The 16,455-nt window shown below is 42.2% G+C and overlaps 1 protein-coding gene across 1 annotated transcript in view; it reads right to left on the bottom strand.

The window, feature by feature from the left end:
• Positions 1-597: 597 nt before the first annotated feature.
• Positions 598-16,455, bottom strand: part of GUCY1B1 (guanylate cyclase 1 soluble subunit beta 1) — a 377,660-nt gene continuing 361,802 nt past the window's right edge. The window contains exon 14 of the mRNA XM_085641713.1: positions 598-2,251. Within this exon, the coding sequence (XP_085497839.1) occupies positions 2,228-2,251 (24 nt within the window). The 3' untranslated portion in view covers positions 598-2,227. The remainder of the gene's footprint in view (positions 2,252-16,455) is intronic.

Raw genomic sequence — 16,455 nt, 5'->3', positions numbered from 1 at the left:
GGTCGTAGAAGTGACGCAGTGAAATCTACGAGATTTCACTGCACCACTTCTAGTGTGCAAATGCGTCAATTTCTTGCACCTGCCTCACAGCAGGCGTAAGACTGACGCAGGCCCTTTCACATGGGGCTTGCCCCATGTGAAAGGACACATTGCTGGAGTTGCGTCACTTTTGTGACACACTCCAGCGATGCGTCACTTTTGCGCCTACAGATACGTCAGAAATACTGACGCATCTGTGACTCCTTGCGACATGATGCGTCATACTGTAAATATGACGCATCACTGGAGTCGCAGGGAGGGCGCAGTGAAAAGTGGCGCATCACTGTTTTCACGCAGTGATGCGTCACTTTTCATAAATGAGGCCCTACGTCTCTTTACAATGCAAATCACTGACTGACATTAATATGTAAAGTTTCCCAGAACACGGCAAAAGAGCTTAGAACATTAATCATCGTGGCAATTTGTGTTTAATAATCAATAAATGTCACCAAATTAGTAGAAGCTACCGTTATATCTGCTTTGATCCCAGGATGCAGTTTGTGTCCTTGTGTGAACTTAATACATCAATTCTGGATGCGAGACTCACCAAGGGCAGACTTTTTTTGTGAATTACTATTTTTTTATTTCGAAATAAGCCTAATATATGCAATTACAAAGTGAAGAAAATAATTTATTGTATTTTCTTTATACACAGTGATATATACATATAAATGTGACATGAAAACAGCATATATATATATATATAAATACAGAAATCATTTTTAAAACTGACACAACTGCACGTTCACAGATTTCTATTAAGAAAGAACTGAAAGACAGTGGAGCAGCTCTCTGCCTAGGGTGCAGCTTTACAAAAGGAAACAGAAACTGTCAGTGAAATAGAGGTCAATTGACCATTTACAGAGAACATTCATAAAAAGAAGCCGCTGACTATGTCCGAATAACATGATTAAATCACTTGGAGTGATGGCCAAGGCAAAGTCCATCCTATGGCTCTTCTACATGTCTTGACACAGCCAAACAAGCAGCTGGTGTAAAACTGATTGGCACAACTTTTTTTTGGGTGGGCATAGGAAGTCAGACACATAATTTATATGAACCTATGTCACAAAGAAATATAATCCTCATAATGACTCATTTCAGAGTGTAGAATATACTGCTTGGGCACAGATCTACAGAGATAATCTGACACTGAGATACACCCATTTTCTGCTCTCCATAACATCGATCACATTTTGGCAACACTGAAAATAACACTGAGTCAGAACTTTTAAGGAATTCATAAGGACTGCATGTGTAGCATATCAGCATCCATTGGGAACCAACATGTCCTAGCCAATAAAAAGTACATGGATCTGCTGATCTAATGGTCAATTGAGTAGAGAAATAATTAGATGACATTGTGCCACATCCTCCAGCCTAATCAAGCAGAGATGTATGTTTTAATTAGCCTTTTAGAGATCAGCATATGTATGGTGTAATTTACTCCAAGATAAACATGTTATTCCTTCAACGGGTGAGGAGACATAAAGGCCCTTCAATGAAGGAACGACAAATTGGGAATTCATATTAGTTTTCACACCAGAAAAATTGTTTTTGTGATCTTTAAAGTGGCACAGTGAGCGTTGCTGGAGAAATGGTGGTCGTAGAGATTGCGGAAAACATGATGTGACCAGAAATTAGCATAGCATAGCACAACAACATCACAATAACCTTTGGCATGTTTGGCTTTACATGAAGTGAAGTGAACTGATGTGAGTAAACAACCCCCGATTGATTTGGCACATTTATATTCGGAGGAATGTGAGTTATCGCCGACAATTGATATATAATATGACACAGATTTATATAAACAGTATAGAACTATACCTTCAAGGAAATATCCAGTAAAAATGACTTTATAAATAGGTCAGTAAACATGCAATGTTCCAAGCACCAGATGTAAAACAAGGGAAACACAAGTGAACATTGTGTACATATTGCATATGTATGATTGCAGGTATGTGTGCTAAAGATGCTCTAGATAATACCACATTGGTCATAGATATAAGATTTGCACTCACATCTGAAACACAACAGTCTCAAAAGCACAGGTAGAGAACAGAACAAGAGAAGTGGGTTTACAATATGCAGGTCATTTCCTGGCAGTGGTCAGCTGGAGAAGTCAACGTCTGGCCAAGGAATACTGATCCAACCATATACATGGTCTGAGCACTCTTCATAGAGCTTAATATACTTCATGCTTTTTCTCCTTGGTTGCATAGAAAAAAAGAGATTGAAACAAGTGAATATTTTCAACCAGCAAATTGTTTAATTATTTATGGTGGTAGGTGGCCAGTATTTGACCGTGAAACACAATGCATTCTCTCTTTTAACTATTTATAAGCAGCTAGCTTATAAATCTTAAAAATTACTTCAAAGTATTGTGGAAATGTGGATTTTCCTGATCAGTTATGTCCCCTATCTTGGACCCCAACGGTTCTATATGCATGTTACAAGTACATGTATGTTCCCTCCAGTTCCAGTTTCTAAGACGCAAACATATGTGTGTCTACCGTCAACATGTTCTCTGTCAGATCCGCCATCTATGGGCTGGATATTCGATTCCTAAGTATGAAAGGCCACCGACTTTATATGGCTAAGTTACTCCATTTTTACAGTTCAGGCGAGTAGGCCCGATTCTGTCCTCAAAGCCTTTCCCTGCTCTCTGTCTCTGACAGCTTCAGCTTGAGCTCGCATCTGTATCCATGAACTTTGTCCTACTCCCTGTGCAGCTAACGGTGCCTGCCTCGGCTAGTTTTCGCCTGTCTGCCAAGAAGTTGTATTTCACCTTCGAATTATCTATTTTGCTCTCCAGCCGATGCATTCCTGTCCAGTGATTTAGGTAAACATTTCCTTTAGCTCACAAGCAAAGGACTCAGCCTTTCCGTCCTCCTGCAAGTGATTCATAGCCCTGTTGCCATGGAAAGTTTTCTATCCCTCGCATCTCATATAGACACTTAGACGCTTGTACACGCACACAGTCAGTATAGAATAGATTCTGTCCGAGAGTCTCTTCCTTGTGGATAACATAGTTCTTTAAACATAGGATGTTAGATATGATTTGGGATTAGGTTGACTTGACCCCCAGACTTCTCGTCTCCACATGTAGAGCTAAATGTCAAGTCCCCTTCACCCCCTAGTTGCACGTCAATTACACGTCATGCTGCCGCGCGCGCATCTATGCCAAGTATTATCTTATAGATCCACCTATGTCTGATAATTCTAACCAATCATGTTTCTTTTATTCCTTATTACGCCTAGTTTCGATTATGTCACTGTTTTGTCACTTCTCTTATCAAATGTTACGCCTTCTACATTCGTTTCATTGTAATGTACTTATTATAAAAATACATGTCTGTTAATAAATTATTGTACTTCACTTCCTGAACCCTCGTGGTGACGGAACCTGAGGGCCGCGACTCGAGTCGGCCATTTTGAATGGAATAAAGCCCACTTAGAAAACCTCTTATACCACGGATTCTGCCTCTTGTTATTTTGAGCTATTTACTTTATTTTAAGATTCCGTATGAAATTCAGTCCGGTAATATTTATTTTATTTACCACATAATGGCGCCCGAATAGGGACACTTTCTCATCTCACGCGCCGGCGGTGCGTTGCAGGCCCGGTCTCCTGCCACAGCTGGACGGACCATAAACGCGTACCAGCAGGATTTCCTGTAAGCTCCCTCCGGTCAAGCGGGGGCGACTGAGGCTGCGATCAACCCAGACGAGGCGGTGAGAAGTGCGAAGTATCCCGACCAGAGCCTAGCTGAGAGAGCAAGATCCGAGGTATACAGAGGCCCACCAGGTTTTCCGAAATTCCGACGTCCAGAGGGTCCGATGTCCGCAGTTATCGAGTCCTGTCCATTCTCTGAGGCCTTCCGTTTCAAGGAGCTACTCGGTGAGTACCATCGCCGGGGAGGCGTGTTGACGCGCACATAGGTTGTGCCGGTCAAGACGGATTTGGGTACACAAATCCGGTCTGCACTGTTTAGCAGTGTATATGTACTGTTTAGCAGTATATCAAGTATTCCGAAGTATTCAGTTATTGTCAAGAATTCAGCGTGGTGATTAGTTAGGCAGACTGTCATCATTGTCGATCATTGTTATAATGTTTAATGTTTAATGTTTAAAGTATTCAGAAAATGTCTTGCATATTGTGGTATGAATGACTGTTCATTGTTCACTGTTCATTATTGTGTTTCTCGTATTAAGCAAGTTCAAGAGTAAGTATCAGATCAGTTGTCAATATGCCGTTCTTCTCGAAGTTAAGACAGATTACTACCAGAAAAGGGGTGCTTGAAGAAGCAGTTCCTATTCCTCCTAGAGACACTCCAGGACATTTCATGTACCATAAGCATGGCTTAGATGCCATATTGTTCCTTGATCTATGGGTAGATTATACCAAAGGATTACCGGAAAGTCAAAGGTGGCCCATAGCGGGAACCTGGGATGCAGAGTGCATCATGAAAGTGGAGGAAGAGTTATGGAAAAGAAAGGTCAGACAGTCACAGAAAGACGCTGTTGAGTTATGGCGTAAAGAATCTCATAGACGAACAGAAAAAGCACGTAGACAAGAAGAGAGGAGTAAAGAAAGTTCAAATAAAGTTCAAGAAAATCTATTAATTGAGGAAGGTATCCGAGTGAAATCAGAACAAGTGAATAGACAAAGAAATGCTCTTATGAATGGTATGTATCCCCTTCTAGCCGAAGGACTACCTAAGGCTGTTACGGAGGTGCCAAAAGACTTGCCACCCCCATTATTTCCAATTAAGGTACATCCAAAGGGGCATCCCAGAACCGCAGAAGATGTTTTTCTTTCCGCATATCTAGACGATGCAGCTCCCGAGTATGCTAACGCCACACCACATAGACCGTCTGGCGGAGGGGTTCAACGTCAGGATCAGGTATCTGTCCCCGTGCAACAGCAAGTTCCGACACAAGCATCGGCAAGCACATCTGTTTCCGCATCTGTCTCCGCAGTCGACTCTACAGGGGTATCGACACCCATAGTTGCTGTGTCACGTTCGACGAACCCTTTCACACCCGACGCCCCAGATAGGGCCACGGGAGGTGCTAGCAGTACTTTCACACCACCTAGAATAAATAAACTTGTTTTTCAAGAGTCAGCACATTCACGTACACCTAAGTTCGTAAATGAACGTACGCTTAAGGAACTCCTTGTAAATTGTAGATATGACCCGGTGGTTGGTAAAGAGGACGAAATGGTCCTGGCATCATTACGTATCAGACGAGCCGCAGAGTATTTAGCGAGGTTACCAGGGATGATTACGCATCTAGATAACATATATCATTTTGTTCAAACAGGACGAGATCCAGGATGTATTAACAGAGCTATGGAATTCCAGAAAGTAGAGATACAGGGGGAACTGTTACGTTTCCTCATAAACTGTGTAATCAGAAATCAAGATCGTCCGGGGGTAGACCCGAATGCAATGCTTATTCTTACAAGATGGAGTCAGAATATATCAGAAGGGAGACACGATAAGCAAAATTGTATAATAGCCATGTGCCGAAAAATCCGTAAAGAAATAGAGCGTATTCATGAAGAAAGATTGGGAACAGACGAGTATGAGCAAGATGAAGTGTCCGAATCAGGGAACTCTGCAAGACAGTCAGAGACCATAGCCTATGTAGGCAGAGGAAGATCTTGTGAAAATACTAGATGTTTTTCTGATCCAATACACTCTGTATGTCCAAATAATAGCAGAACGTATCCGACGCCTGTAATAAATCTGAAATCTCCTGAACATTCGTTTCAAGCCGCAGATAAAATACTACGAGAACGAAGAGGTTATCACCTCCTCGATTCCATAGATGAGCAAGAATTAGCCAGATCAGCCGTTCACTGGGTTGTTAGTCCTGAAAAATACGGTGATGAGACCGTAGCACACACGTTTCTCAACCTCAGTACAGATGAACAACGTTTAGCTGGAATCTATATGATTCAGCAACTCCTCATATTATATAAGAGCCAACATGCTGACCCTGGTCCTTTACCTGATATATTAACGGAACTACTTACGTACAGATGGAGAGGTTCTAGTAACAAGCTAATTAAAGAGATATTAGTGTCACGTAAGCAGTACGTCCTTTTTGTAAATCCAGATTCTCTCTCCTTGCCCCCCAGAGAAAGAGCACCGTACTATATGGATAGACAAAATCCTTTACGAGAAGTGCACCCAATAAAAGGCGAAGACAATGAGTTTCACCGTGTATTTGTTTACACACCCATATCAAAAATGGAATTATTAGAAATGAAGAAAGTAGTACCTAGTCATGACAAAGACCCAGCGGGTTTCCACCGAGAAATTAAAGACATGTTACTGATGGGAGAGTACACCTTTCCTGATATTATGACGATATTAAAGGTGCTTTTGCCTGCTGGCATTTATGAAAAACTGAAAGAAAAAGAGTGGGAAGTGGGAGACCAAAAGATAGACTGGACAGCATTAGCAGAGGAAGAAAGGGGCCGAGCTGCAGGTTCAGGGCTCGGGGATAAAGTTAAACTATTACCAGGTTTACTAGTACAGGTACTGCCACGTTTATTAACTACAAAAAAGGAAGATTGGGGTGCAATCACAGCCTGTAAACAAAAGCAAGATGAAGACACAAGCGATTATTATGCTCGATTTGAAAAATGTTTTGGTATAAATAGTGGTATAAAAGCAAGTAGTGACTCATATCCACATTTATTTGTGACAAAATTAGTGGAAAATGCATTGCCTCCAGTGAAGAATAGAATATTGAAATTCGAGAGTACCTGGCAAAGTAACACTCCGTCGCAAATGCTACAAATGTTACAGTATCATCACAATAGAATTAGGGATGAACAAGAACACGAGCATAGACGCATGAAGGATACAAAAATGAAAATGCTAGTTTCTCAGACAGTACCAGCAGATGGTCACAAAAAGGGTGTGACACATTCTGGTGATTCTGCAGTTCCTGTAAAGGGAACCTGCAATTACTGTAAACAACTAGGCCATTATGTACATGATTGTCAAGTCCTGAAACGGAATATAGCTACAGGTATTGCAAAAGAGAGACCACGATTAGTTAGACAAGATCAGAATGAACAAGGAGCTATGCAGCATGGACAGTCCATGCCAGTTCAGCAACAGTCCATGCCAGCCTCACAGCAACCCATACAGTTTGTGCCAGCTGCACCACCGTTGCCTGCTACTGCCACACAAACCACAACACGACAAATGTATCAGACTGCACAGTATGAATACCCTGAGTATCAGCGTTACGCATGAACCAGCCTAGAGAGGGAAGTTGACTTACCGCTTATCGAGATTCCGGTAGATCAAGAAGGACCTTATGTACATAGTGAATTATTAGGTCAAGATAGAAAATTCTTACTCGATACAGGGGCAAGTCGAACAACCATAAAACGTAGTGAAGTTCCAGGGGCACCCCTCTCAGGCTCTCAAAATGTTTCCCTTGGTTTTTCAGGAAAACCTATTGTTAATGAAGTATCACAGCCTCTACCACTTACGATAGGACCTTTGACACGAACTACAGATTTATTGCTTACTAAATCATGCCCAGAAAATCTGTTAGGAATTAAAACTCTGAAAGCACTAGGAGCCATAATATGTTGTTCTCCGGAAGGAGTAAGGTTGTTTTTGCGTGATTTTAAAGGTCACTATGTGTCTAGAGACATGGATCCCCGACTACAGATTTTACCAGTACATCTATGGGCACAAGGCCCTACGGACGTTGGCTGCATGAACATTACACCCTATCGAGTTACATTGAAAGCAGGAGTGGTACTACCACGAATGCGACAATACAAGTTACCGCATGATGCTGTAGTGGCTTTGTTGAAAATCATTGATGAGCTAATTGCCCAGGGAGTAGTTGTAGAAACAGACTCCAATGTATGTAATTCACCGATAATTCCGATTCTTAAACGAACTGATCCTACTGCTCCACCAGTGTACCGATTGGTTATTGATTTGCGTGAACTAAACAAGTGTATTGTACCACAATTCCCTGTGGTCCCTGATATATCATCATTGTTGACAGCAATTGATTCCGAAGCAACATTTTTTACTGTAATTGATCTCAAGAATGCCTTTTTCAGCGTCCCAATAGATCCGGAAAGCCAATACTTGTTCGGATTCAGTTTAAATGGGCGCAGCTTTAAATTCTCACGCGCTCCTCAAGGATTTACAGAAAGCCCCAGCATCTACAGCCAAGCACTGAAACGAGAACTTGACAGTATCCACATGCCAGTCAATACTGCACTGCTTCAATATGTCGATGATCTGCTGATCACCGCGAGAAGCGAGCCAGAATGTGAAAAAGCTTCTCTGACAGTTTTACATTTCCTAGCCGACAAGGGGCACAAGGTGTCCCCTTCTAAGCTGCAATTCTGTGTTCAGCGAGTTATTTATCTTGGTCACTCGCTGTCCAAGGAGGGAAGGCAGCTTACACCAGATCGCATCCAGTTAATTGCTAACATGTCAATACCCCAGACACAAAAGGAGGTGCGGGCTTTCATAGGCCTCACTTCATATTGTAGGCAGTGGATCCCTCAGTACGCATTTCTAGCAAAACCACTCATTCAGTTAACCACACAGGAGGCAGCCACATCGACTGTTCTCCCTTGGACTCAGGAACATACACAAGCTTTTGAAAGCCTAAAGGAAGCTTTATGTCAAGCACCTGTTTTAGCAACACCATGTTATAGCAAACCTTTTACACTCTTTGTTACAGAACGCGAAGGTACTGCCTTGTCAGTACTCACTCAGGATCAAGCAGGATCACGCAAGCCATGTGCTTATTTCTCCAGTACATTAGATCCCGTAGCTCAGGCTTTGCCTGCATGCCTGAAATCAGTGGCAGCGACAGCTTTAGCAATCAGACAAAGCGATGCCATAGTATTAGGACACCCATTGACAGTTCAAGTACCACATGCAGTAGAGGTTCTTGTGAACCGAACACAAACACAACACTTGACCATAGCAAGACTTACCGGTTATGAACTGACATTGTTTCAACCACACATAGAGATCCGACGGTGTAATACATTGAATCCTGCTACACTATTACCTGTAATTGGAACAGACCCACTAGCTCATGATTGTGTTGAAATCATTGAAATAAAGACGAAACCTAGACAAGACTTGACAGACGTTCCATTGTTAGATCCAGACCTGACGTTGTATGTAGACGGATCATGCATGAGAGCAAGTACAGGAGATTTAGTGGCCGCGTATGCAGTCACAACAGACACTGAAGTTATTGAGACACATTGTATAGATATTCTGTCAGCCCAAGCAGCAGAACTTATTGCTCTAACGCAAGCCTGTATTCAAGCCACAAATAAGAAAGTTAATGTATACACTGACTCACGTTATGCATTCGGAGTTGTACACGACTTCGGCGTGCTGTGGCGAGAGAGAGGTTATCTAACGTCCCATGGTGCCCACATTCAGCACGGGCCCCTCATTCATGCTTTGTTAGACGCAATACATCTACCCACTGCTATATCGATTATGAAATGTAAAGCACACACGAAGGTTACTGATACCATTTCTCAAGGCAATGATTTAGCTGACAGAACAGCTAAACAGACTGCTCAGAATCGCACATTAGACATGACAAAGCCAATAGTTCAGACCCCAACACAGTGTATGACGATTAAGGATCCCACACTTGACGTAATTGACATACAGACACATGCCACAGCAGAAGAAATAAAGAAGTGGACTGAACTAGGAGGGATCCAGACAGATCAAGGATGGATGACGAAGGAGAAATCTGTATGGTTTCTCCCTGATTCCATGGTTCAAGCCATTATAGCTACAGTTCACAGTCCAGCACATTTAGGAGAGAAGGCTATGCTAGACAGCATTCAGCACATTTGGTTCAACAAACATTTACGAGCAGCAGCTAAACAAAAAGTTCGTACCTGTATGATATGTTGTCAGTTTAATCCAGGAAAGAGTGTTCCCGTAGAGCAGGGTGGATTTCAGCCTCCTGACCATCCTTTTGAAGTCCTCCAGATGGATTATATTCAGATGGAACGTTGTCGAGGATTCAAATATGTCCTCGTAGTTGTCTGCGCTCTCTCCCGTTGGACAGAGGCGTATCCCGTATCAGATTACACTGCCCCGACTACTGCCAAGCAGCTAGTTCGAGAATTCTTCCCACGGTACGGTTTACCACGTGTTGTATATTCAGATAACGGTCAGCCTTTCTCATCCGAATTAATGAAACATGTCTCACTCTTGTTGGGATATCAGTGGAAATTCCACTGTGTCCGACACCCCGAGGCAGCAGGTCTCGTAGAAAGACATAACCAGACACTGAAAATCAGACTGTCCAAAATATGTAGAGAGAAAGGTGTCGACTGGATAGTAGCATTACCAGTTGCACTCTTTTACATGAGAATGGTAGCACACTCTAGAACAGGGCTATCCCCGTATGAGGTGATCTTTGGTAGACCACCGAATATGTGGGGGACGCCTATACCACGCAAAATAACTGACATTGACTGTAATATGCTGACAGATTACCTGGCTTCCTTGATGTCTGCACTACAATCTTCTCGTTCACAGGTAGCTGCAGCCTTTCCCGACAACACTGAGGCGAAACCCCATGACGTTGTTCCGGGTAATCTTGTCTTTGTGAGAAACTTCGACAGGAAAAGTCAATTGGAGCCCAGGTGGAAAGCACCCAAGTTGGTCCTGTTGACCACAAGAACAGCCGTGAAGATCGAGGGACGAAAAGGGTGGATTCATTCAAGTCACGTCAAAAAATTTCATGGACTACCTTCAGATATAGACACTGTGCCCTGCACTCCCTCACAGACTGATTCAAAACTTCCTTTTGTTGAACAGAATGACTCTCAGTGCTATAAATTAAAGCTTAGGCCCAAACAGTCGAGCAATTTGATTGTTTAAGTCCTCTCCAAGGTGAAGCGGTTGAATTGTCTCCGACATGTATCCCTTGGACCTGAGTAGAGAAAATACCCGAGAAATGTTGAAACGACAGGCGTATTGTAAATCACTGCGTAGCTACTGTATGAGGACATTATTAATTTTGTTTTTATTGAGTATTTTAGTAATTATTACGAGTGTGATTTTGCACATATATCATCCTATCTCTAGACATGTTTATAATGTTGCTGCAGAACATTCTTTTAGTGACCTACCGCCACATGAATTATCTTATAGACTTGCGCTGCGCAATAACACATTTATTAGTATGTTACATCATTCCCATCAGACTAGTAATGCGACCAATTGTTGGGTGTGTGGCCGACTCCCTCCCTATCAGAATAACAAAGGAGTTCTGCCTTTCTTTCCACATCCATTCACACACAATGGCTCCTGTGGAGCATGGTTTAGTTTATTAAATTCCATAGACCCAGACACAGCAGTTTATCAACAACATTGGATATGGGGAAATCTGAATCTAGTTTTATTCAAAGTCTGTCACCCTAATAAGGAGGGTCACCCCAGTAGAACAGGAACTGATTTAGAAAATGAAGTGTATAAATTAGGTAATTTTACGCCTAATCTTATGATTTTGAATGTCAAATCCGAAGTTGAACTAATTCTGCCCACTATGTCAGTATTTTCAGTAAAGGGTGAATTATGTGTAAGAAAAGTTGGTTCCATACATATGGGCCATAGCCAATGCGTTACTACAGTAGAATATAGTGATCAAGGTAAATCTTCATTTAGAGCTTCTCGCCATTCTTACTTCATATGTGGTCAGACGGCATATATGCGTCTGCCTCTAGATTGGGATGGTACCTGTTACATAGCATTCCTTTTGCCACCTGTTTTCCTAGCTCCCCCTGATTATTATCGAGATGTTCATTTAGTACACAATAGAGAGCGAAGAGATCTCCCAGTTGTCGATTATACTGAGACAGCATGGGACAAGTATGTAGATTTCAATAAAGGTATCTTTCCCTATATAGGTACAATATCAAATAGTAAGCTGATACGCAGACTCACCAAGACTCTTGAAGCTGTAGTAAACGAGACTATAGCCGCCCTAGGCAATCTGACAGAGGAACAATCAGTGATGAGAATTGTTGTTCTCCAGAATCGTCTTGTCCTTGACGTCATCCTGGCCGATAGGGGCGGAGCTTGCAGGGTCATCGGATCCAGCTGCTGCATATTCATACCAGAAAATTCGCCATCTGTATATAAAGCTATAACACGCCTTCATAAGATTGTAAGCCAGATACACGAGAATCCAGGCACTTGGACGTGGTCCGGGTGGTTTTGGAGTGTGATATCAGCCTGGGGATGGAGAGTTCTATCCTTCCTAGGTATTGGCCTTCTTATGCTCTTCAGTTGTTGTTTATGCCTACAATGTGGACCAGCGATTTGTGGTCTGTGTGCCACATCATGCATTCCATATCACAGTTCTCGTTCAAAATGCCGGAAGGAAGAAGAAATGATGCTCCATGAGCAAATCAATGGAATGATGAAGATTGATGTCTCGTGAAGGGCAAGAAGGGGACAAGGAGGGAATGTGGAAATGTGGATTTTCCTGATCAGTTATGTCCCCTATCTTGGACCCCAACGGTTCTATATGCATGTTACAAGTACATGTATGTTCCCTCCAGTTCCAGTTTCTAAGACGCAAACATATGTGTGTCTACCGTCAACATGTTCTCTGTCAGATCCGCCATCTATGGGCTGGATATTCGATTCCTAAGTATGAAAGGCCACCGACTTTATATGGCTAAGTTACTCCATTTTTACAGTTCAGGCGAGTAGGCCCGATTCTGTCCTCAAAGCCTTTCCCTGCTCTCTGTCTCTGACAGCTTCAGCTTGAGCTCGCATCTGTATCCATGAACTTTGTCCTACTCCCTGTGCAGCTAACGGTGCCTGCCTCGGCTAGTTTTCGCCTGTCTGCCAAGAAGTTGTATTTCACCTTCGAATTATCTATTTTGCTCTCCAGCCGATGCATTCCTGTCCAGTGATTTAGGTAAACATTTCCTTTAGCTCACAAGCAAAGGACTCAGCCTTTCCGTCCTCCTGCAAGTGATTCATAGCCCTGTTGCCATGGAAAGTTTTCTATCCCTCGCATCTCATATAGACACTTAGACGCTTGTACACGCACACAGTCAGTATAGAATAGATTCTGTCCGAGAGTCTCTTCCTTGTGGATAACATAGTTCTTTAAACATAGGATGTTAGATATGATTTGGGATTAGGTTGACTTGACCCCCAGACTTCTCGTCTCCACATGTAGAGCTAAATGTCAAGTCCCCTTCACCCCCTAGTTGCACGTCAATTACACGTCATGCTGCCGCGCGCGCATCTATGCCAAGTATTATCTTATAGATCCACCTATGTCTGATAATTCTAACCAATCATGTTTCTTTTATTCCTTATTACGCCTAGTTTCGATTATGTCACTGTTTTGTCACTTCTCTTATCAAATGTTACGCCTTCTACATTCGTTTCATTGTAATGTACTTATTATAAAAATACATGTCTGTTAATAAATTATTGTACTTCACTTCCTGAACCCTCGTGGTGACGGAACCTGAGGGCCGCGACTCGAGTCGGCCATTTTGAATGGAATAAAGCCCACTTAGAAAACCTCTTATACCACGGATTCTGCCTCTTGTTATTTTGAGCTATTTACTTTATTTTAAGATTCCGTATGAAATTCAGTCCGGTAATATTTATTTTATTTACCACAGTATTAGCTGGCTAGGGCCGTATAACATAAAGTGAGAAGGAACATTTCAAAAAAAATATTTGACTGCCATTATTTCAGATTTCTTGGCAGGGGGGGGTGGAACTCCGCGGAGTTACATGAAAACTGCAAGATTCCGCAGAGTTCTTCAAATGGGTGGAAATAGGCATGTAGCGGTGCTCGCACTGATTTTTAGCACCAGGGGCTTCTTCTGTGCTGCAAAATCAGTGCAAAATGCCCCATGTGACGCACCAGAGGGGGCTGCTTCTTTGCTGCCTCTTGAGTAGATTTTCAACTCGAGTGGCAGCCTTCTCACCACGAGCGGTTTTGACAACCCATGTTGAGAAACTCTCGCCGCGTGCCCTCATAGCCCCTGAATATCACACTAGAGAATGCCAATTCTTGCTCACCCATGCCAACTAAACATTGGCTAGCCATGCACAAGAAAAAACAGTCAGTTGGTGGACAGTGGCTGTAACTGCACTTTACAAACATAATGCGGAATGGAAACTGCGAACTCCGTTGGCTGAGGGAAATTTATCACCCATCCCTCGCCCTTGCAGTTAACTAAAGCAGTGCTTTCTGCAAACACCTTTTACCATTGTACTTTGAAACCATATTTTTGGAGGTGGTAATGTATGACAAGAATGCTGTTCTTGAAATCCTACGCATGCATGTCAATCAACATAATCAAGTACATCTCTGTAGAATATTGACTGTTGTATTAATTTACTATACTCTTTTCCAATGAAAAAAGATTTACATATTTGAGGAAGGAAGGTGGGCTGATTTATAACATTAAATATTGCAACAGCCCAAAAAAATCTACGCCCTTTACCTAAAAGCCCTCTTATACGAATTTTTACACATTAACTGTGCTCTTCAAAATGGCAGCAAATCATTATGAGTTAAAAAAATCTTATGCGATACAAAAACAATCCCTGTAACAGTGTGTTTTATGTATGTGGCATTAGAGTGTCAATGGACACCTTGACCACATTTAGGGGCATATTTACTATCCCCTATCGCCACAGGAACGCCCCAGGACATTCCTGTGGCGATAGGAGCTTCACCTTATTCACAAGGCATCGTTAAGCCACTTAATGTGGCTAACCCCTGCCTTGTGAATAAGGCACCCTTCCAAGTTATACTTAGCATGAAATGGGTGGGCATAAGGTGTTGTTGTGGGCGTTCCGTCGCAACACCCATTGATTTTGACACTGCCCCATATTTACATGTGTGGCGTAAATATGGAGCGGCACCAAAGTTGAGGCCAGGGAAAACCTGTTCTTGAAAAGGCAAAACGAGGAAAAATGCTTTATTTCTCCTTGTTTTTCCCGAATCTGAGTGTGCTGCATTGCCCCTGCTACGCCCCCTTTTTTAGCAAGAAGCCACAGCCTGCTCTGCCTACTGCCTCCATTTCAGCCCCATCCATACCAACTCCTACCCACTTAAGTCCCTTGCTTACATTTCCCACTAACATAGAGTAGACTGTTGATTTGAGCATTAATCCCCAGGGAACATGAAATTCTGTGCAGAATTTAGCAGGAAATAAACAGAGCCAAACAATTTCTACCCGTTCTGTAGGGATTAACTTGTAATAGCCAGATCTATCTGCGGTGAAACCATCCGGAAGAGTACATTTCGGCCACATGGTATCCCTCCACAATAATACACCTAATTTAAAATCAGGGCTATTATTTTACTACCCCAATGATTAATTATATTAAATAGATGATGCCGAAAAAACTAAAGAGATGACTACCCAACAAACAAAGCTCTGCATCATATTATTAGGCCATTATGAATATTGTGCTTTATTCATAAAGCACTTTGCGTGTGTAAATGTCTTGAGTTACAAGTACAATGCAATTATTAAAGGTCAATGTGCACTGGCAAATACATATTCTTTTTTTAAGCAGAGTTTAACATAGCGCCAACATGACCCGAATCCAATTAGGTATCAGAGCGCTTTACATAGCACCAGTTACGTTACATTAGGACACACATTTATTCTTTGTTAGGCACGGGGAGATTAAGGGGCATATGAATCAAACGATTTTGTATTCGCAAACGCTGCGAATCGCAAAAAAACAGCGTTTGCGGATACAAAATCGCAAAAGGAGATGTATGAGGCATTTCTGCCTCGCAATCTTAAGGAATCGCTAAATTTGCGATTTCTTAAGTTTGCGTAAGCATTTAAGAAATCGCAAAATGCGATTTCTTAAATGCAATGTAACACGCACCCAAGTTGTGCGATTTCTCCTTAAGAAATCGCAAATTACCACCAACTTCAAGTTGGTGGTAAATTGTGATTTCTTTGAAATATGCACTTTTTTTGCATATTTCAAAGTGCCATGTGGTGCACATACATGCCCTTAGGGCATGTATGTGCGCCAAATGTGCACACATGCTGATTTCAGGGGTGCATCAGGGTGTCATCATGACACCCTTGCACCTTTGAAAATGTTCTCAATTTGCGATTAGCATATAGCGATTCGCAAATTGAGAAGGACTTCCCATTCATTGCTATGGGCCTCCTGGCCCATAGGAATGAATGGGAAGGTATTCCTTAATTGCGATTTCACAATTTGCTAATCGCAATTAAGGAATTTTAAGAAATCGCAAAATTTGTGCGATTTTTTTTAATACATCCCGTTTTGCAATTCTCAAATAGCGATTCTCAAAAAATCGCTATTT

This window comes from Triturus cristatus, chromosome 2_2 (genome assembly GCF_964204655.1).
Source record: "Triturus cristatus chromosome 2_2, aTriCri1.1, whole genome shotgun sequence".
Taxonomy (NCBI): Eukaryota; Metazoa; Chordata; class Amphibia; order Caudata; family Salamandridae; genus Triturus; species Triturus cristatus.
This window is presented reverse-complemented; position numbering and strand designations above follow the sequence as displayed.